Source organism: Bufo bufo, chromosome 9 (assembly GCF_905171765.1).
Source record: "Bufo bufo chromosome 9, aBufBuf1.1, whole genome shotgun sequence".
Lineage (NCBI taxonomy): Eukaryota > Metazoa > Chordata > Amphibia > Anura > Bufonidae > Bufo > Bufo bufo.
The window spans coordinates 205,190,676-205,211,533 of record NC_053397.1 but is presented as its reverse complement, the minus strand read 5'-3'; the positions used below and the strand labels follow the sequence as shown (position 1 = coordinate 205,211,533).

Here is a 20,858-nt window from a genome sequence, read left to right as displayed (position 1 = left end):
AGTGGGTGAAGTGACAAACACACACCATGTTTCTCTGTCATGGGTGGCAAAATCTGGAATCGTAATGGGGGGACCATGCTGATTTGTGCTATGCAGCCCTCATCTTCTCTGCATGTTACAGTCTACTCTCCTCAATATTACAGTCATAGGTGTCCAGGATACCAAGATACAGGGAGTTGTCTGGTAGGGTCCTTACACTAAAGAGCTGATGATGACCAGTGGTACCTATTTTATTCAGGGCATTTTCTGATTGCTCCTGCAGGATTGTTTCCAGGATTTATTCTGGCAACCCATACACCAACCAGCACCTACCTGCCACCAGCCACCCTAGTTCTGGTTGGGGCACTCTTATAACAAGAAATCAAGTGGTAAAGCTGGAAAAAAGCATGAAGTTTGGTATCCATTGCTTGTGTGCACAGTAGCATTGAGCCTGTTTACTCTCAAACATCCTGGATTACTAGAGTCAATCTTAATAAACAAGAGAAGCACTTAATAACTGCAAAAAAAAAAAAAAATAGCTTTAAACCACTGAAAGTCGTTCTGGCGCCCCCTCATTCTCTTGATTAATTGGGTTTGGTCAGAGAGTGTTTCGTTTTACAATCCAGTTTACGGTTATATGACTGGCTCCCTATTTTTGCTGCAGCCTTCAAACCGCATAGTATTCATAAATCATATTAAACTGGATATTGTTTCTCTTACCCTAACCCAAAGTATTAAAGGGGTGTTTTCACTTCAGTAAGTGGCATTGATCATGTAGCGAAAGTTAATACAAGGCACTTACTAATGTATTGTGATTGTCCATATTGCCTCCTTTGCTGGCTTCATTCATTTTTCCATCACATTATACACTGCTCGTTTCCATGGTTACGACCACCCTGCAATCCAGCAGCGGTGGTCCTGCTTGCACACTATAGGAAAAAGCAATGCCCTCTCTGGTGGCCTGTGGGAGCGCGTATAGGCATGCATGAGCAACAGCTCCTGTTCCAGCACCTTGTGGTCGTAAACCCTGGACACGAGCAGTGTATAATGTGATGGAAAAATGAATGCAGCCAGCAAAGGGTGCAATATGGACAATCACAATACATTAGTAAGCGCCTTGTATTAACTTCCTCTACATGATAAATGCCATTTGCTGAAGGGAGAGAACTCCTTTAATGTGATCGTTTCAGACCATGTACCATAGATCCATCCTTAGCATGCTCATTCTTTTGTGGAAAAGCTGTGGACTTTGACCGTGGACTTCACCCTTTGCAATGCATAGTGTTAAATCCACTGAATTTGCAGCACAATCCACCACAAAATCTGCATGTCTGAATTTACCCTAATTCTACATGCACGTGGTAGTGTAAGTTATGCAGATTTTCCATGTGGATTTTCCACACCAAATCCGCTCCACAATCCGCCCGTGTTACTTGCGGATTTTGACGCAGATTTGCCCCAAATCTGGCCTGAAAATCTTCAAAAACAATTGACATGCTGCCGATTTCTAACTCTGCACTGCATGTTAACACAGTGTACATGAGATTTGGAAAGTCTAATTAACTTTGCTGGTACAATATTATGCTGCGGATGTTCCACATGAAAATCCACTTGGAAAAAACAAGAGCGTAATACGCATCAAGGGCATACTGTATACTCTAACACAGCTACATCCACATTAACCTTGACTGTGCTGCAGGTCAAAAAGCACCTCTAACGGTGCTCTAAGTGGTTGGATGAACAAAGATGGCATATCCTAGAGATACTCCATCACTTGTAATACTGGGAAAGTCCTCAGTTAGGCCTCTTTCACACAGGCGTAGCGTGTGAGGGCCGGATAGGATGCGGGTGCGTCACGGAAAAATGCGTGATTTTTCAGCGCGAGTGCAAAGCGTTTTAATGCGTTTTGCACGTGCGTGAGAAAAATCGGCATGTTTGGTACCCAGACCCGAACTTCTTCACAGAAGTTCGGGTTTGGGATCGGTGTTGTGTAAATTTTTTTTTAATTTTCCCTTATAACATTGTTATAAGGGAAAATAATAGCATTATTAATACAGAATGCGCTTAATACAGCATTCTTAATACAGAAAGACGCGCAGCCCGGCTTCTCTTCTTTCTTCTTTGAGGACCTAGGAGAAAAGGACCTTTGGTGACGTCACTGCACTCATCACATGGTCCATCACCATGGTGATGGATCATGTGATGGACCATGTGATGAGCGCAGTGACGTCACCAAAGGTCCTTTTATTCCAGGTCCTCAAAGTAGAAGAAAGAAGAGAAGCCGGGCTGCGCGAACAAGTGGATGAGGTGAGTTTAATAAAAAAATATTTAACCCCTCCATCCCTAATTTACTTAGCATTCTGTATTAAGAACGCTATTATTTTCCCTTATAACCACGTTATAAGGGAAAATAATAAAGATCGGGTCCCCATCCCAATCGTCACCTAGCAATCATGCGTGAAAATCGCACCGCATCGGCACTTGCTTGCGGATACTTGCAATTTTCACGCAGCTCCAATAACTTCTATGGGGCCTGCGTTGTGTGAAAAATATAGAGCATGCTGCAATTTTCTCGCAACGCACAAGAGATGCGTGAAAATCCCCGCTCATGTGCACAGACCCATAGAAATGAATGGGTCCGGATTCAGAGCGGGTGCAATGCGTTCACCTCACGCATTGCACCCGCGCGGAAAACTCGCCCATGTGAAAGGGGCCTTAGGTTACATATATTCACAAAAAGACTAAACCCAAAATGGTTGCCCCGCCCTCTCATTGAGCTCTACGATATGACTACTTTCCCCAAAAGATGGCTGCACCTTGGAACTGAAAAACATAGGGAGTCATTTATGACCAGATCTACGCCAGTTTTGCAGCATGTATCTGGTGCAGATTCTGTCGCATGCCCTGCCCGCTCATGCCAGGTCTAAAAAAGTGATCATTTTCTATGCCTGGTTTAGGAGTAGAAATGGTCTAACAGCTAAGAAGTTGTCTTACATTTAGAATCAGAGTTGGATATGCCGAAGTTATGTAGAGGTCGGTGCCTCTACATAACTTCGCCAATCCACCACCAGATATAAGGCTTATTGCAAAACACCATTCTTAATAAATGTGCCCCATAGTGTTCCCTTTACTATCCTAATTTAAAGAGGTTCTCCAGGATTTTGATACTGATGGTCTATCCTCAGAATAGGTCATCAATATCTGATCGGTGGAGGTCCATCTCCTGACATACCTGCCTATCAGCTGTTTGAAGAGACCACGGCGCTCTGGCAGGCGCTTAGGCCTCTGTCTAGGCCAGCGACATCACGTTCATCGGTCACGTGGCCTAGGTGCAGATCAGTCCCATTCAAGTGAATGAGACTGAGATGTGATATCAAGCACAGCCCCTATAGATTGAACACTTGGTTAGCTGTGAGGAGGCCACAGCGCACAACAGAGCTCCGGTGAGAGACCTGCTGATTGGTGGGTGTGCCAGGAGTCAGACCCATGATGATCTCATATTGATGACCTATTCTGAGGATAGGCCATCAATATGAAAATCCTGGAAACTCCCTTTAATTAGATTGCGAGCTCCATTGGGGACAGCTTGATGCTCTGTAAAGCGATGCGGAATATGTCAGCGCTATATAAGTGCATAAAATAAAAATAATGGTATAATCATGGGTGTAACTACCAGGGTAGCAGGCATAGCAGCTGCTATGGTGCCCCAATAATAAGGCATCTCCATCTCCACTCATCTCCACCCCACCTCCAGTCAGACATACAGTCCTGATCAAAAGTTTAAGACCACTTGAAAAATGGCAAAAATCATATTTAGCATGGCTGAATCTTAACAAGGTTCCAAGTAGAGCTTCAACATGCAACAAGAAGAAATGGGAGTGAGACAAAGCATTTTTTGAGCATTCAATTTAATGAAAACAACGAATAAACTGAAACAGGCTGTTTTTCAGCTGAAACCAAATTTTAGGACCACCTGCCTTTAAAAGGCCAAATCTGTGCAAAGATGTGGATTCATTGTCATTTTCTGTCAGGTAGTCACACGTTGTGATGGCAAAGGCAACAAAAACTCTCCCTTTTTGAACGTAGTCGGGTTGTTGAACTGCATAAGCAGGGTCTCTCACAGCGCGCCATCGCTGCTGAGGTGGGACGCAGTAAGACAGTCATTTGGAATTTCTTAAATGATCCTGAGGGTTATGGAACAAAAAAAGTCAAATCACTGGACGATCCTTGACCCAAATTAAGGCCCTTACTGGTGCTGACTACAGCCCCATAACCATAAGACGGCATCTGAGACTGAAGGGCTTCAAAAACAAAAAACGTCTTCAAAGACCTCGTCTCCTTGAACGCCACAGAACTGCTCGTTTGGACTTTGCAAGAGAGCACCAAACATAGGATATTCAAAGGTGGAAGAAAGTTTTATTCTCTGGTGAGAAAAAAATTTAACCTTGATGGTCCAGTGAGGCCGTACTGGGGACGCAGTTGAGGGGAGGCCGACATGATAGGGTTTGGACTGAGTGGGCCGGCAGTGTAGGGGTTAAGGAGTTTGAAAGTATGGTGGGTGGAGAGTAGAGTGGGTGGGCTGTTAGGCTAGGTTATAAGAGGGGGAGGTAACCGGCGCCATCTTAGAGCAGTTAGTTTAGGTGGAAAACTCACATCATGCAGGCTGTGGAGCAGATTATCCAGCAGTTGCGGGCAGCGGCGGAGGCCCGGGGACCCGAATGGCTGCAGGAGCAGGTGTCCGGCCTGCTCCAGGGGGCGGCGGTGAGTACTGTCAGCTCACCGCCACGGGCGAGACGGCCGCGGCGGGTACGGCCGCCGGCGCGCCTTAGTCCAGAGGTGACCCCCAGGGCCCGGCGCCGGGTGCAGAGCCCCTCCGGGGACCCTCCGCGACGGGGGGCTGGCAGGGTGTCTGTTGCCAGTGCCGCCCGGAGCGGGAGGAATCAGAATGCACGGCGGGGCCCAGCGTCAGGCGGTGGGAATCCTCCCCCGCCTTCAACATCGCGAGTCGTGGGTTCGGGACCTGGTTCGGCGGGTGCCCCCAGTCCAGGGGAGGCCGCTCGGCGAGGGAGTGAGGCTGCCTTAATCTCGGCTGTGCGCATGGAGCCGGTGGTTGGGCACAGGCCGGAGGAGGTGAACGGACAGCATGGCGGAGGCTCCGCCCACAGAGGAAGGTCGGATCAGGACGCATCCAGCCGGCTGGCTGGGATGTCTGCGGCGACGAGCGAGGAGTCCCTGGGAAGAAGAGAAGAGGATGAAAGTGTGCCAGAAGATCATCAGGAGGCAGGACCTTCGGCTGCGGGGTTCACAGCCCCCCGGCAGCCAGGTGAGGGGTTTGGGGGGGCGCTTAATCCATGGGCGGGTGGCCCGGGGGGGATGGGTGTGTCACAAGGGGACCTGGGAAAAGGTTTGGGGCAGTTTTTTTCAGAGCTTGGCGGGGTGGATGTCAGGTTTTGGGGCGGCTGGTGTTTCCCCGGTGCAGGCGTGGGGGATGGGGGCCGGGGGTGGCAGGGCAGCTGGCGAAGCGCCTGGCAGAGTGTGTGATTCGGTGTCAGTGCAGACCCAGGTAGGGGGGGAGGCGGATAGGCAAGCAGTGGAGGATGGGGCGCGTGGCGAGGTATACGTGTGTTTTGAGGGGCCATTGGGGGCGCATCTGAAGCAGGAGGTGCGTGAGAGGATTTGGAGGGGGGAATATGTAGAAATTTTTTCCTTGCTCCCTTTGGAGAGGTTTAATTTGGATAAGGTTAAAAAAGATGAGGGAAAAAAGGAGGAGGAGGAAAAACGGAGGTTTCGTCTGATCCCGCGGACTTTTTCTAATTGGCTTCAGGCCTTTGCTATTTTGGCGAGCGTGGTTGGGGAACGGAAGCCGGAGTGTTGCTCGTCTCTCTTTTGTTACATGGATGCGATTGGGGAGGCTTGGCGGGTATACGGGGGGACTGGCTGGTTGCGGTATGACGAGCAATTTCGGCAGAGGATGGCGGTTCGGAGCAGCATAAGGTGGGATCACAAGGATATTGGGTTATGGATGAGGGTGATGGCTCCGGTACGGGCAGGGCAGTCCTTTCGGAGTGAGGCGGGGGGATCTGGGCAGTCGGCATTCTCGGTTGCCTCCGCAAAAGGGCTCTGTTTCCTCTTTAACGAAGGGAATTGTAAGTTTGGGTCAAAGTGCAGATTTAAGCACGAGTGTTCAGGGTGTGGAGGTTCCCATGGGGCAAACAGGTGTTTTAGAGGTAACAGACAGAGAGGGGGGGAGGCGGCTGGAAAAGGGCCTGACTCCGGTGCGGGTGGAAAGGATGGAGCCCTATTTAAGTAGGTATCCAAAAGGAGGGGTGGCAGAATTTTTGAGGGACGGTTTTATTAAGGGGTTTTCTATACCATCGGCACCGTTGCCTGTGGTTATGAGGAAGAGGAATTTGCGCTCGGCATTGGAACACCCGGAGGTGGTGGCGGATAAGTTGGCCAGGGAGGTGGCTTTGGGGAGAATGGGTGGTCCTTATTCGGAGCTTCCGCTGGCTGGTTTGCGTATATCACCTTTGGGGATTGTACCGAAGAAAGAGCCGAATAAGTTTCGGCTCATTCATCACTTGTCATACCCGAAGGGTGCGTCGGTCAATGAGGGTATTGATCCGGAACTTTGTTCGGTGGCATACACTTCATTTGACGCGGCGGTAGGTTGGGTGCGGAAGTTAGGGGTGGGGGCGTTGTTAGCTAAGACGGACATCGAGGCGGCGTTCCGGCTCCTGCCTGTGAATCCAGACAGTTTGCATTTGTTGGGGTGCTACTGGGATGGAAAGTATTTTGTGGACAGATGCTTACCGATGGGGTGTTCTGTGTCTTGTGCATATTTTGAAGCGTTCAGTTCATTTTTGGAATGGGTTGTTAAAGACGTTTCGGGTTGTTCATCCATCATTCATTACCTGGATGATTTTCTGTGTTTGGGACCGGCGGGGTCTAGGGTTTGTTCGGTGTTGTTGAGCACGGTAGAGTCGGTTTTTGGGAGGTTTGGGGTACCATTGGCAAAGGAGAAGACTGTGGGTCCTACTTCGGAGTTGAGTTTTCTGGGTATCGTGATTAACACGGACAGTATGGAGTGTCGTTTGCCTGAGGAGAAGGTACGGGATCTGAGGCTGGTGGTGGAAAAGGCGCGGGGGGCAGCGAAGATTAGGTTGAAGGATTTGCAATCTTTGTTGGGCAAGCTCAATTTTGCATGCAGGATTATGCCTATGGGGAGAATTTTTTGTCGACGGCTGGCGGGGGCTACGGCGGGTGTTACGGCCCCGCATCATTTTGTCAGGTTGGGTAAGGAACTTAAAAGGGATTTGGCGGTTTGGGCGGAATTTTTGTTGCACTTTAATGGAAGGACGTTGGTTATGGGGGAGGCGGTGGATAGTTTCGATTTTGATTTGTTTTCAGACGCGGCTGGGGGTTCAGGTTTTGGGGTATATTGTCATGGGCAGTGGTGTGCGGGGAGTTGGCCTAGTTCCTGGGTGGAGCGGGGTTGGGTTAAGAATCTGGCGTTATTAGAGCTTTTCCCAATTGTGCTTGCGGTGGTTTTATGGGGGGATTGTTTCAGGAATAAGAAGATTAGATTCCATTGTGATAATTTGGGGGTTGTTCAGGCCATTAATAACATGACAGCGTCGTCGCCGCCTGTAGTTCGTTTGTTGCAGCATTTGGTGTTAGTTTGTTTATCACTGAATGCTTGGATTGTGGCTGTTCATGTCCCTGGTGTGTCTAATGGTATTGCTGATGCCCTTTCTCGTCTACAGTGGGAGCGGTTTCGGCAGTTGGCGCCGGGAGCGGACAGCGAGGGGTTGGAGTGCCCGGATTCCATGTGGGAGCTGTTGGAGGTACCATAGGAAGGTTGCTGCAGGACTCAATGAGTGCTGGGACGTGGGTGGCTTATGGGAAAGCGTGGAATGACTGGCAGAGATGGTGTGAGGATTTGGGGGTGGTAGTGGACGAGGGGGAGACCCCTCTGTTGTTGTTCTTGGGGCATGTAAAAGAGCAGGGATGGTCTGTCGCAAAAATGAATAGATGGACGGCTGGACTTGCTTTTGGTTTTAAGCTGAGGGGATTACAGGATGTGACAAAGACTTTTTTGGTGAGGCAGGTGTTAAAAGGTTGGAGGCGTGGGAAGCGGGCGGAGGACAGGAGGAGGCCAGTCTCTTTTGATCTGTTGTCAAAATTGGGTAGGCAGGTGGAGGTGTGTTGTAAGTCAGGTTGGGAGGTGAAGCTGTTCAGGGTTGCTTTTTCCTTAGCGTTTTTTGGAGCATTCCGTTTAGGGGAATTGGTGTGTGGTAGTGTTCGGTCTGTTGGTGGAGGTTTGTTGAAGGAGGATGTTGGGCTAGCGGGTGACAGGGTTGTCATCAGGATTCGTAGGTCTAAAACGGATAGGGAAGGTAAGGGAAGTTATGTCCGGTTGTTTGAGGTCCCGGGCTGTGCTATGTGCCCTGTGCAGTGCTTGCGGGAGTATGATGTGGGGGGTGTGACAACAACAGGTCCATTGCTTAGGCATGAGGATGGGTCATATCTGTCGAGATATCAGTTCGTGGCGGTGTTTAAGCGCTGCCTGCGTGAGTTGGGTATTGCAGCGGAGGATTTTACTGGGCATTCGTTTAGGATAGGTGCGGCTACTGAAGCGGCGAGAGCAGGGATGAGTGATGAGGTGATTAAGAAGATTGGGAGATGGGAATCAGCGAGGTTTAGGTCTTATGTTAGGGTTGGCTTGTTGGATTAATGATGGTCGATGAATGACGGAGTCTTGTGTTTTTTCTTTGTTATATCTTCCAGGTGATAGGCCCGCGTTGGTTTGGATACTCGGACACTCCTTTGTGTTTTGGGGGGCGCTGAGGGCGGACGTTCGTCCGGACGGACGGCAATTGGGGTTTGATCGGGATGTTGCAGTTGTTCGTTGGATTGGGGTAAGGGGTATGTTGTGGGAGGGGGTTATGAGGGAGGTGCACCGATATGCTCGGCTGGGTGGCCCCCCGGACGTATTGGTATTACATGTGGGGGGGAATGACTTGGGGGGTAAGCCGGTTAGGGAATTGATAAGGGATGCAAAATTTGATTTGTTGCGTTTGTGGTCATTGTTCCCGGCCATGGTAACAGTTTGGTCGGACATAGTGCCTCGCCGTGTGTGGCGTGGGGCTAGGTCGGTAGACCGTCTTAATAAGGCGAGAGTTAAGGTTAATAGGATTTTGGGAAAATTCATGGCAAGGAATGGGGCAGTGGCAGTGCGGCATATGGAGCTGGAGCCGGGTGTGGGAGCGTTTTGGAGAGCGGATGGGGTGCATTTAAATGCTGTGGGGATTGATCTGTGGTCGCTTGGTTTGCAAGGAGGGATTGAGAGGGCTCTGGGGTCGTGGAGGAACGCGCAAGCCTGAGGGAGGTTGTCAGTTTGCGCGTCGTTGGCGGTGGGAGGTCCTCGAAGTTGGTGGTACGGATACTTCGGAAAAATGGGAGGGCCTCAATGGTGGGGGCTGGACTCCCATGGTTGGACGGTTGGCTGGTGTAAAAAGGCGTCCGTCAGTTGGTCTCCGAGCTGGTGTTTTACGGCTGGAGGCAAGATGGATGGGCCTGTTTCGTGAGTTGTGATAACAAGTTCTGGGGCTTCAAGGACCTCCCTCGTCAGGGAATAAACAACTGGTGTTATGTTATTTATGTTATGTATTTATTAATAAACGGCTGCTGTGGCCATTTAAATCCAAAACTGGTCTCAGTGAGTTATTGTTATTTTTGTATCTGGTAAAGGGGGGAGGTTTAAGATGGGATTGGTAAGAGGCCCACGAGGAATGGACAATACCCTACTCAAGTGAGGCCGTACTGGGGACGCAGTTGAGGGGAGGCCGACATGATAGGGTTTGGACTGAGTGGGCCGGCAGTGTAGGGGTTAAGGAGTTTGAAAGTATGGTGGGTGGAGAGTAGAGTGGGTGGGCTGTTAGGCTAGGTTATAAGAGGGGGAGGTAACCGGCGCCATCTTAGAGCAGTTAGTTTAGGTGGAAAACTCCCACCCTCCCGCCCTTGTGGAATAGGGGTAAGGTAAGGGACGGTTTTTGTGAAGGAGTGTTAAGGAGGAAGAGGTGATTGTTTTTTGTGTGCGGTGTCTTGTATGTGCTTATGTCTTTATTGTCGTGGCAGTCGTTGGCGGTGGGAGGTCCTCGAAGTTGGTGGTACGGATACTTCGGAAAAATGGGAGGGCCTCAATGGTGGGGGCTGGACTCCCATGGTTGGACGGTTGGCTGGTGTAAAAAGGCGTCCGTCAGTTGGTCTCCGAGCTGGTGTTTTACGGCTGGAGGCAAGATGGATGGGCCTGTTTCGTGAGTTGTGATAACAAGTTCTGGGGCTTCAAGGACCTCCCTCGTCAGGGAATAAACAACTGGTGTTATGTTATTTATGTTATGTATTTATTAATAAACGGCTGCTGTGGCCATTTAAATCCAAAACTGGTCTCAGTGAGTTATTGTTATTTTTGTATCTGGTAAAGGGGGGAGGTTTAAGATGGGATTGGTAAGAGGCCCACGAGGAATGGACAATACCCTACTCATGATGGTTTCCAACGTTACTGGCATGACAAGCAGATCCCACCTGAGATGTTTTCTACGTGCCACAGTGGAGGGGGCGCCATAATGGTCTGGGGTGCTTTTTCCTTCAGTGGAACAATGGAGCTTCAGGAAGTGCAGGGGCGTCAAGGCGGCCGCTGTCTATGTCCAGATGTTGCAGAGAGCATTCCTCATGACTGAGGGCCCTCGTCTGTGTGGTAACAGGACAACGCTACAGTACACAATGCCCGCAGGACAAGGGACTTCTTCCAGGATAATAACATCACTCTTTTGGCCCATCCTGCGTGTTCCCCTGATCTAAATCCAATTGAGAACCTTTGGGGATGGATGGCAAGGGAGGTGTACAAAAATGGACAACAGTTTCAGACAGTAGATGGCCTTCGTGCAGCCGTCTTCACCACTTGGAGAAATGTTCCCACTCACCTCATGGAAACGCTTGCATCAAGCATGCCGAAACAATAACGGCGGAGCTACTCATTACTGAGTTCATGTTTGGAAGTTGGATTTCTGTTTTGGGGGGGTTTAGTTTTTTTGGAGGTGTGGTCCTAAACTTTTGATCAGCTGAAAAACAGCCTGTTTCAGTTTATTCGTTGTTTTCATTAAATTGAATGCTCAAAAAATGTTTTGTCTCACTCCCATTTCTTCTTGTTTCATGTTGAAGCTCTACTTGGAACCTTGTTAAGATCCAGCCATGCTAAATAGGATTTTTTGCCATTTTTCAAGTGGTCTTAAACTTTTGATCAGGACTGTATGTGCAGTTTGTGATGTATATAGACGATGGAAGAGTGCATTACTTTTTGCATTATTTCTGCGCTGTGACATCACTGATTCACTTCTGTACCTCCCCATATGTATTGTCATACTATCGTGATATTACCAAGAGCCTTATTGTTGTACTGGGCCATCATAGGAAACATTATGTCTGTGCTGTAACTTCATGGTGTACGTTGTCCCACCATTGTGACATCACTGTGTGCATTACAGGGGTTAGCCAGGAAAAGATATTTATGGTTTATCCTCAGGTTAGTTCATCAGTATCAGAACTGCGGGGGCGCGACACCCGGGATACCCGCCAATCAGCTATTTAAAAGAGGCCTTGAGTGCCGCGGCCTCTTCTCCTCACTGCACATTGCCTAGTTGCAGCTCAGCCCCATTCAAGTCAATGGGACTGGCTGCAATACCAAGCACTGCCACTATACGATGCATGGCGCTGTCATTGGAAAGCTGTCGGGAGCCTTCATCGCTCCCCAGAGGTCCGGTGAGTGCGTCAGCTCCCTGAAATAGCTGATCGGCGGGAGTGCCGGGACTTGGACCCCCACCAATGGGATAATGATGACCTATCCTGAGGATAAGAAAATATTGAAGGAACAGCACCACCCATCCCAATCTGGGAGTAAATGTACCGATTGTTGAAAGGTAGAGATCCAGGCTAGGGGTCCCATAAGATATCCAAAGTGAAAAAAACCGCAGCACTCGCCAATAAAGTGAAAATAATTCTGTTGATTTATTCAAGCAGAATAATCACAGCGAAGTTTCGACCGGGGCTGGTCTTACACTGCTTAAGAAAGACCAGCCCTGGTCGAAACGTCGTTGTGATTATTCTGCTTGAATAAATCAACTGAATTTTTTTCACTTCATTGGCGAGTGCTGCGGATTTTTTCACTTTGGATATCTTATGGGACCCCTAGCCTGGATCTCTTTGGCGGATTTTTTCACTTTGGCTATCCTGAGGATAAGCCATCATTATCTTTTCCAGGATAACCCCTTTAAGAAAACGAACGTAATCATGCGCTTCTCATATTCAATCTAGTGAAGGTGGTCATGGTGACGTGGGGCCCCATTCTCAGTTTTGCTATGGTCCTTGTAACGCCCCTGGATATAACCCTGGTATGTCAGCAGCCATCATGACCAGCCACGTTCATGTTAACGCCCCTGTGTCACTTTTCCCTGTTGTCTGTCATTTCCCATGCCTCTTCCATATGTTTGCTGTGCAATTAACCCTCATCTCCTTCCCGATCATCCCAAGATTCCTGACAGACACTGCAATCATCTGCTTGAGACGTTATTCTGGAAATATTTCTTGCATTAAAGCAGCAGAACCAGAAGATGCTCATTTTATGTCCACATGATGAAATGGCCCCCCCATCCTGAGTGACGGAGGCGGCGCCGGCCATTGTCATGCTGCGCATAATCACATCCTGCTGTTTTACTTATTCTTTCCATTTGTTTAATAACACTCAAATACAATGTAATTCCCAGGATGGCCTTGTCGCTCCCATCCCCCACAACACCCACGGGCGGCAGAGTCACAATCGGAGCCTTTCTGCTGCGGCACAAAATGTCACAAGCTGAAGAGATTTTTCCAAAGGTCATAACTGGTTAGGTCATGGCCGTGTCCTCCACGTTACCGTGTCACACTGCAGTGGACATTTGGGACTAAAATGCAGAATTTCCTCTCACCTTGCGCTCGTTCCTCTGCCGCACTGACAGCTGTGCATACTGCGACTGCAACCAGGAGACTTATCCTGAAACAAAGAAAAGAAGAAAAAAGATTAATACAATAATTATTTTTACACCATTTTAAACACCATTTTTGACACGGTAACCACCATAGCACCAAGACCCAGAGCAGTCTCCCCTAGCAACCAATCAGATGACAGCTTTCAATTTTCATAGGCAGATTGGAAAATGGAAGAAGTAACCTGATTGGTTGCCAGTACTTTTTTTTGGTCAAACAAACTTTATAGGTCTATTGGAAAAGAGAACAAATGCACATCATTTTTGATAAAACATCATTTAGTAGGGAAATTTAAACTTTCAAAGGGGTTTTCCAGGAGCACCCCATCTTCATCAGCTGTTTGAAGAGGCAGCGGTGCTTTAGTGAGCGGCATGGCCTCTTCATGATCCAGTTTTGTCACGTTCATCGGTCACATGGCCTAGGCACAGCTTAGTCCTATTCAAGTGAATGGGCCCGGGCTGCAATACCAAGCACAACCGCTATACAATGGACGGCGCTGTGCTTGGTAAGCTGTGATAAGGTTGCAACACTTGCTGAAGAGCTGATGCCATCTCTGGGATCTCAAAAAATGAAGTTCCCCCAACTCCCATCCCACCCGGTCAGGTGGCCACCAGCTTCTTTGTGTCTTTCCATAACTCTCATAAAAATATACTAGAAGTTGGCAGGTGGAAGATGAGTGAGGGAACACAGCCGAATCTTTTCACGGCATGAACATGTCTCTTATCTAGACTCATCCCTTTCCTGGAAGCTCCTGCCATATTTTGTCATGTGTCACGCTCCTTTACAGCATGTATGAGCACCAAGTGCTGTGTCTAATGATGCAGCATCTTGGCAACACATGCAGTTAGAGCCCATGGAGGTCTGCCTTCTATCCTCCATGAGCTGTGCAGGATATATTTTAGCTCTTCTGAGAGGCCAAGATATCTCCCCTTTTTCTGGGAGCCTCCCAGATGTTTTGGGAAAGTTGGCAAGTATGTATAAAAAGGCATAGAGAGACATGTCCACCTTGTCTTCAGTCACCCCCTGTCTGGATGCAGCAACTAGAGATGAGCGATTCGAAGGTGATGAAGTGGAATTCGATCCGAATTTCAGGAATAATTTGATTCGCACCGAATCCGAATTTCCTCATGCTTCGTGGTAACTAATCACATTTTTTCCTAAAATGGCTGCTGTGAGGACATGGAGCAAGGAACTCTGGGAAGGCGGGATCACCCATAATGCCATGCATGCATGTCACAGCCCTATAAATAGCCTCAGCCATCTTGGATTATGCAATTTTCCAGTGTACATAGTGCAGGGAGAGACGTCAGCAGGCGCTAGGGACAGTGCTAGGAAAGACTTCATTGTGCTAAAAAAACTATTTACAAGTGCAGGGAAATATCATTCAAGGTGCAGGGAAAGGATAGGGAGGAATCAGTCCACAGCATCTATGTTGAACAGGGTTCAGTAGGGGACGTTACAGCCTGGGTAATAGGAACAATCCTATTACACCTTGCTGCATTGACTGGGGATCCAAATTGCCATTATACAGCTCTGTAATTCCAGCAAACCGTTCTTGTTATTAGGGTGCAAGTGCTGTTTGATACAGGCGATATGCAGTTATATGTTCTAAAGCCCTTTTTGTCGTGTATTAGTGGCAAAAGTAAAATATATTCGCAATTCAGCTGTGCAGTTATATGTTCTAAAGCCCTTTTTTGCATGAATTAGAGGCACAAAAAAAAGGATTTGCCATTTTGTGGTGAAGTGAGAAAATGACAGCCCTTTTTGGCGTGTATTAGTAGGAAAAAAAAGGGCTTATTAGCTGTTGTGTGGTGAAGTTAGAAAATTACAGACTTTTTTGGGCGTTTTAATTTCTATTTTATTTATTAGATTTTTTGGCATTAGCAATACTGATGGATTACTGACCAAATGCTGACCGAGTGAAGGCGGATGCTCAACAGACAGAATCCGTTTTTTGGGGGTTATTGTTCTGACGGATCAGAGGAAGGGCAAAATAATCAGTGACGTCAACACAAATGTACTGCTGACACCCTCTCCACTCTGTCGAGGGGGGGGGGGGGGCCTTACTAGTATAAGCGTTTAATAGAACAGGTTCTGTAGACATCTATGTGGAATCAGCTGACGACGGTGTAAAAGGAGTGTGCTTCTTCTTGGCACTAACATCGACCGGTAAGGCTGAGTTCATACTGGAGTTATTTGGCCAGTTTGGGCCCCGTGACAGCCCAAATAAGTGAAGTGTGCAGTGATTCTAAGAGCGACGCCTGTCATCTGCATGTCATACGGACAGTATTATTTCACTACCAGATCAGACTCCCTATGTGTGTTACTGCAAGGCACAGTTTTCTACACCACTATAACAGCTCTATGCAGCCAGGAAATAGACGTTTCTTAACGCGATTCGCCGCAAATAAATTCGTATCGAACCAAATTTTTTCTAAAAATTCAGCGAACCGGCCAAATCGAATTTTTTTTATCATTCGCTCATCTCTAGCAGCAACCAGTGAGACCCCATTCTGGAAATACTGTAGCTGCAGGTCCTGTGGATATTCTGTATAGATGTCTATGATGGGAATCAGCATAAGCACCAGTAAATAACAAAACAAAAAAATACCAAAGTCCTTGAAGGGGGAATTATACGAGTTTCCATACATCATCCAGATACCTTTTCCATTTATAGTCTGCACAAGTGACAAGTGTCAACAAGAATTAAAGCTATGTTGGTTGTCACGTCTGATTTAGTGTCTCAGAAACCAAAGACGTTGGCTTGGCATCTTCAAGCAATAACAAGGTGACAATTTCAAAAGTGACGATGCCCTGACCAAACAAGATAAAATCAATTTTTAGCAACAACGCGCCTATAACTAGTGTCAAACAAATGATACTACTGATACAAAGATGCCCCCTAAGCAAGCAAGGGTTAACTCCTCCTCCTAACCACTAGCCAAACAGTATAGCCTCCAGAGCTACTTCTTCATTCGGTTCATGTATTCAAAACCCAATGTCGCCTTCTTGGCTGAGTACAGCCCCATCGCGTGCCATGAGTTCCAACAACCGTGAAACCCCCTCCACTGTAAGTAAATCTACACACCACACGATAAACACAACCGCCAACCAAATAATCAGATGTCGCCCATCGTCCCCTTGGGCCCCCCGGCCCTTGTGTTTCATGCCATGAGCATTATATAAGCATACATGAATGTTCAGTGATCAAAGACAGTCACATATGATTTTCTGGTTTTCATTCCATCCTAAAGCTCGAAAATCCAGAATTAGATTGGATCTGACGCAGAACCTTCACCTTTTAGTATAGGGGCCCCGTTATACGGCAAGGCAGAAGTTTGCATGAACTTACAAACCAGTGCTACCTCAGGCTGTTTGGTCAGTCTCACTTCAAATACCTGACATTCCTTTTTTTTTCATAAGAAAACTATATGTAAAGCACTGCCAGCTGGCCAAGCAAAGAATGTCAGCTCAACCTGGACGAGTCTGCGGCGCACCTGATGCATAGGTCTAGTCATGGCGATGCATATAAAAGTTTACACCTAGTCTACCTCTTCTGGGCTTTTGTGCAGCGGAAAAACAGTTGAACCGTCCAGGTGTTGCAGGTAGGGGACGGACAGTTTTAAAAATCCTTATGATACCTGATCCAAGGGATCTCATTGCATTCACTGACTGAAGCGCAAGTAAAATAAATGCACACGACCATATACGTTTTGCGGTCCGCGATGTGGTCCATGCACTGTTTGCATTTTATTTGCTGACCCATTGTTTTTCAATGGGCCTGTAAGTCCTCATTTTGTGAACATATTCGTGTGCTTTCCTCATCCGTATGTCCACTCCGCAAAAGGATAGAACATGTCCTATACTTGTACAAAAAATGCAGACCACAGACCCATTGACGTCAACGGGTGCGCAAAAAATGCAGATGCAAAGCGGACAGTATTGGTATTCTGCAGCACCGCAATTTGCGGACTGCAAAACGGATACAGTTGGGTGCATGAGGCCTAAGGACTCATGTACGGAAATGTATTTTTTGCGGATTGGACGCAGACCCATTCACTTCAATGAGGCCACATCCGTATATCCATTCCGCGGCATCCGCAAAAAAAACATAGAACATGTCCTATTCTTGTCGCATTACGGACAAGGATAGGACTGTTCTATTATAGCCCGGCTGTTGTGCTTGGCAAAATGCGGAACAGACACGACCGGTATCCGTGTTATGTGGATCCGCAATTTGCGGTCTGCAAAACAGGCAGCAGTCGTGTTTATGAGCCCTAAGGGAGATTTGGTTGCTGGGATCCCACCAGTTCAGAGAATGGTCCTGTTTTGGTCTGGAAAACTGGTAGAGAGCAGAGTGACTGAAGCTAAAAACTAAAGGAGGATTGGCAGAAGTCTCCAGAAAATGGACAGACCTCTTGGACCCCTGGAAGAATTGGCAAATCTCCCGGGAACAGTATTGGATGACTGCTTTCTCCTACTTTACTGTATGTGGCGCTAGGATTCTGAATCACAAGACGCAGCCCTTGCACCCAAAGTGCATTGAGAAGGCAGGGTGCAGTTTGAACAGGGCGAGGTGATGCTCAAAAGGACGTGTGGTTTACATGATCAGGGAGCGGGACCTGAAAAATTGTTCCACAACCACCTGTCTCCTGTATGACAATACTCAAAAACTGCCTGACAGCAGCACACACTGCATGTGGCGGGCCACATTCACCAAGACGACTGCTGCATCCCGACCCATACCCTAAGTCAGGAATGCTCAACCTGCGGCCCTCCAGCTGTTGTAAAACTACAACTCCCACCATGCCCTGCTGTAGGCTGATAGATGTAGGCTGTTCAGGCATGCTGGGAGTTGTAGTTTTGCAACAGCTGGAGGGCCGCAGGTTGAGCATGCCTGCCCTAAGTGAAGGTCTGCAGCTTTCCCACTCTCCTAAACATCAGGGGAAGTTCTCCTTTGCCCGTCCACGTCAGAGCATCAATAAAATGGCACTGGCATGACATCGGTGCAGCCAATTGGTGGCTGAAAAGCCTCAAGTGACCCTGAAGCTGGCCATGAACACCATATTGCGATACTATGATGCTGCATTGACACCTGGTATATATATATATATATATACAGCAATTTGACTAAGACTAGGTTCACCATCTCAGTAACCTTCTCTGCAGGAACAGCCTTCTAGAGTTCACTGGATCTGTCATTGCCAGATACTGCCGTTCACCACCAGACCCCATAGACCTTTTTTTGTCCAACACTCATGGCAGAAAGTGGCCAGATCCCATCATAGTCTAGGGGTCCATCGGTGAACAGTAGTATCTGGCAATGCCAGATCTGGTGAACTCTGGCAGGCTGTTCTAGCCACAGCAAGCCTTCCAGATCAGATTACCCGAGATGTGAATATAGCCTTAGGGGAAAAAAGCATTTGTGTCCCCCACCATTAATGAATGGTCATCATCATAGGAAAAAAAACATACCGGCAAGTAAAATTTTTATGAACTGCAGTAAAACAAGTATGATAAGTATAATCTTCAAGCAGCAGCTGGATATAACAGATGTCGATATAGAAAATGAAGCAAACAAACAGATGTTATTTTCAACTGGAACAGCGCCGTGCGGGACATTTCTGCAGATTTTTTTTGCAATTGTTACCAAGCTGATATAGTCACAGCAGTAAAGAATAAACGATCGCTCAGTGACAATGGGGGGCCCAAAAATAAAGCATAAAATATACAATATAATACAATAATATACAATATATATTACTATACTATACAATATATTGCAATAATATACGATGTAGAGTATTAGTTTTAGGCAAGTTTGGAAAAATGGTGCAGAGTAAGGCCTCATGCACATGTCCGCAAATTGTGCGTCTGCAAAAAAGAACGGATGCGGCATCCGTTTTTTTTTTGGAGGATCCGTTTTTTTCCACAGATCCCTTGTAATAAATGCCTATCCTTATCCGCAAATGTGAAAAAAGTAGGACATGTGCTATTTTTTTTTGCTGAAACACGGACAACGGACGCGGAACACAAATGGATGAACTATCAGCATTTTTTTGCTGACCCATTGAAATGAATGGGTCCCCATCCTATCCGCAAAAAAAAAACGGAACGGAGGCCGAGAAAAACAACGGTCGTGTGCATGAGGCCCAAGTGTGAATAGTTTATTTTTTATAAATTAACAAAATAAAAAGGTAAATAAATCTAAATCCAGTTAGTATTTGGCGAGACCACCCTTTGCCTTCAAAACAGCATCAGTTCTTCTAGGTACACTTCGGCCTCATGCACACGACCGTTGTTGTGTTCCGTTCCGCAAAATGAAGTTCCGTTGTTCCGTGATCCGTTTCTGTTTTTGTTTCCGTGTCTTCCTTTATTTTTGGAGGATCACCAGACATGAAGGAAAGTAAAAAAAAGTCTAAGTCAAGTTTGCCATGCAAATGATAGGAAAAAAACTGACACGGACGACAATCTTGTGTGCCTCCGCGTTTTTTCACGGTCCCATTGACTTGAATGGGTCCGCGAACCGTTTTCCGTGAAAAAAATAGGACAGGTTATATTTTTTTGACGGACTGGAACCACGGATTACGGACGCGGATGACAAACGGTGCATTAGCCGAGTTTTCAACGGACCCATTGAAAGTCAATGGGTCCGCAGAAAATCACGAAAAACGGAACGACGGACACGGAATAAAACAACGGTCGTGTGCATGAGGCCTTACACATAGTTTTTGAAGGAACTCGGCAAGGAGGTTGTTCCAAACATCTTGGAGAACTAAACACAGATCATCTGTGGATGTAGGCTTGCTCAGATATTTCTGTCTCTTCACATAATCGAAAAGAGACTGGATGAAGTTGGGATAAGGGCTCAGTGGGGGCCATATTATCACCTGTTCTACACTGAAGATAGTTCTTAGGGCTCATGCACACGAACATTTTTCTACTACGGAATGCCCACGGCCGGTATCCGTGTTTTGCAAATTTCTGGACCGCAAAACAACAACGGTTGTGTGCATGAGCCCTAATGACATTGGTTGCGTTTTTCATTAATGGTTGCTAGGAGATGTAGATTGTTAATCTTCAGTTCTTTTTCAGGTGTATGAAAAATGCATAAAAAAAACTGATTGCACCCGCGCAGAAAAAACTGAAACACTGAACACAATCGCAGACAAAACTGACTGTACTTGCCTGCAAAACCATCCGTTTTTTCCTGAACAGACCCTGAGAGAATCCATAACCCTCGTGTGAAAGAGGCCTAAGACTAATTGCAATGTACAAACCCAAGAATTCACAATATGGGGATACTTCTAATTTTTATACCTGGGTCTATAACCATGACATGAAGGCATTCTCTACGTCAGGGGGACACAACCTTTTTCTGTTCCAAGGGCCACATTATCAAAATAAATCAATCACAAGGGTTGCAATAAAACTTAAAAGGGTATTACCACCTGAGACATTTTGGACATATCAAAATCATATGCCATAAATGTCTGATGAGCACCGGTTCCACTTCCAGGGGCCCTTCATTCCAGAAAGGGGGAAACCATGCATGCATGGCCACCTCTCCACCTCATCTACTCATTTCTGTAGTGCCACATGGGGGTCAGAATATCTCCATTCTGCCAATATGGGTATCCCAGAGATGGCCACATAGTTCACCATTAGTACATGCCCGTCCTGCCCGTCCTGGGGCCACACAGAATATTGTTGCAGGCTGTGCCCCCCTGCTCTAAGTTTAGAGGAAAGAAGGTTTCATCATTGTCATAGATGGGATTCTTTACTGTAAGAGCAGTGAA

General features: G+C 47.2%; 1 protein-coding gene across 1 annotated transcript in view; it reads right to left on the bottom strand.

Annotated features, from left to right (window-relative positions):
- Positions 1–20,858, bottom strand: part of COL24A1 (collagen type XXIV alpha 1 chain) — a 241,707-nt gene that overhangs the window by 194,327 nt on the left and 26,522 nt on the right. The window contains exon 2 of the mRNA XM_040407488.1: positions 13,002–13,066. Coding sequence (XP_040263422.1) covers positions 13,002–13,066 — 65 coding nt within the window. The remainder of the gene's footprint in view (positions 1–13,001; positions 13,067–20,858) is intronic.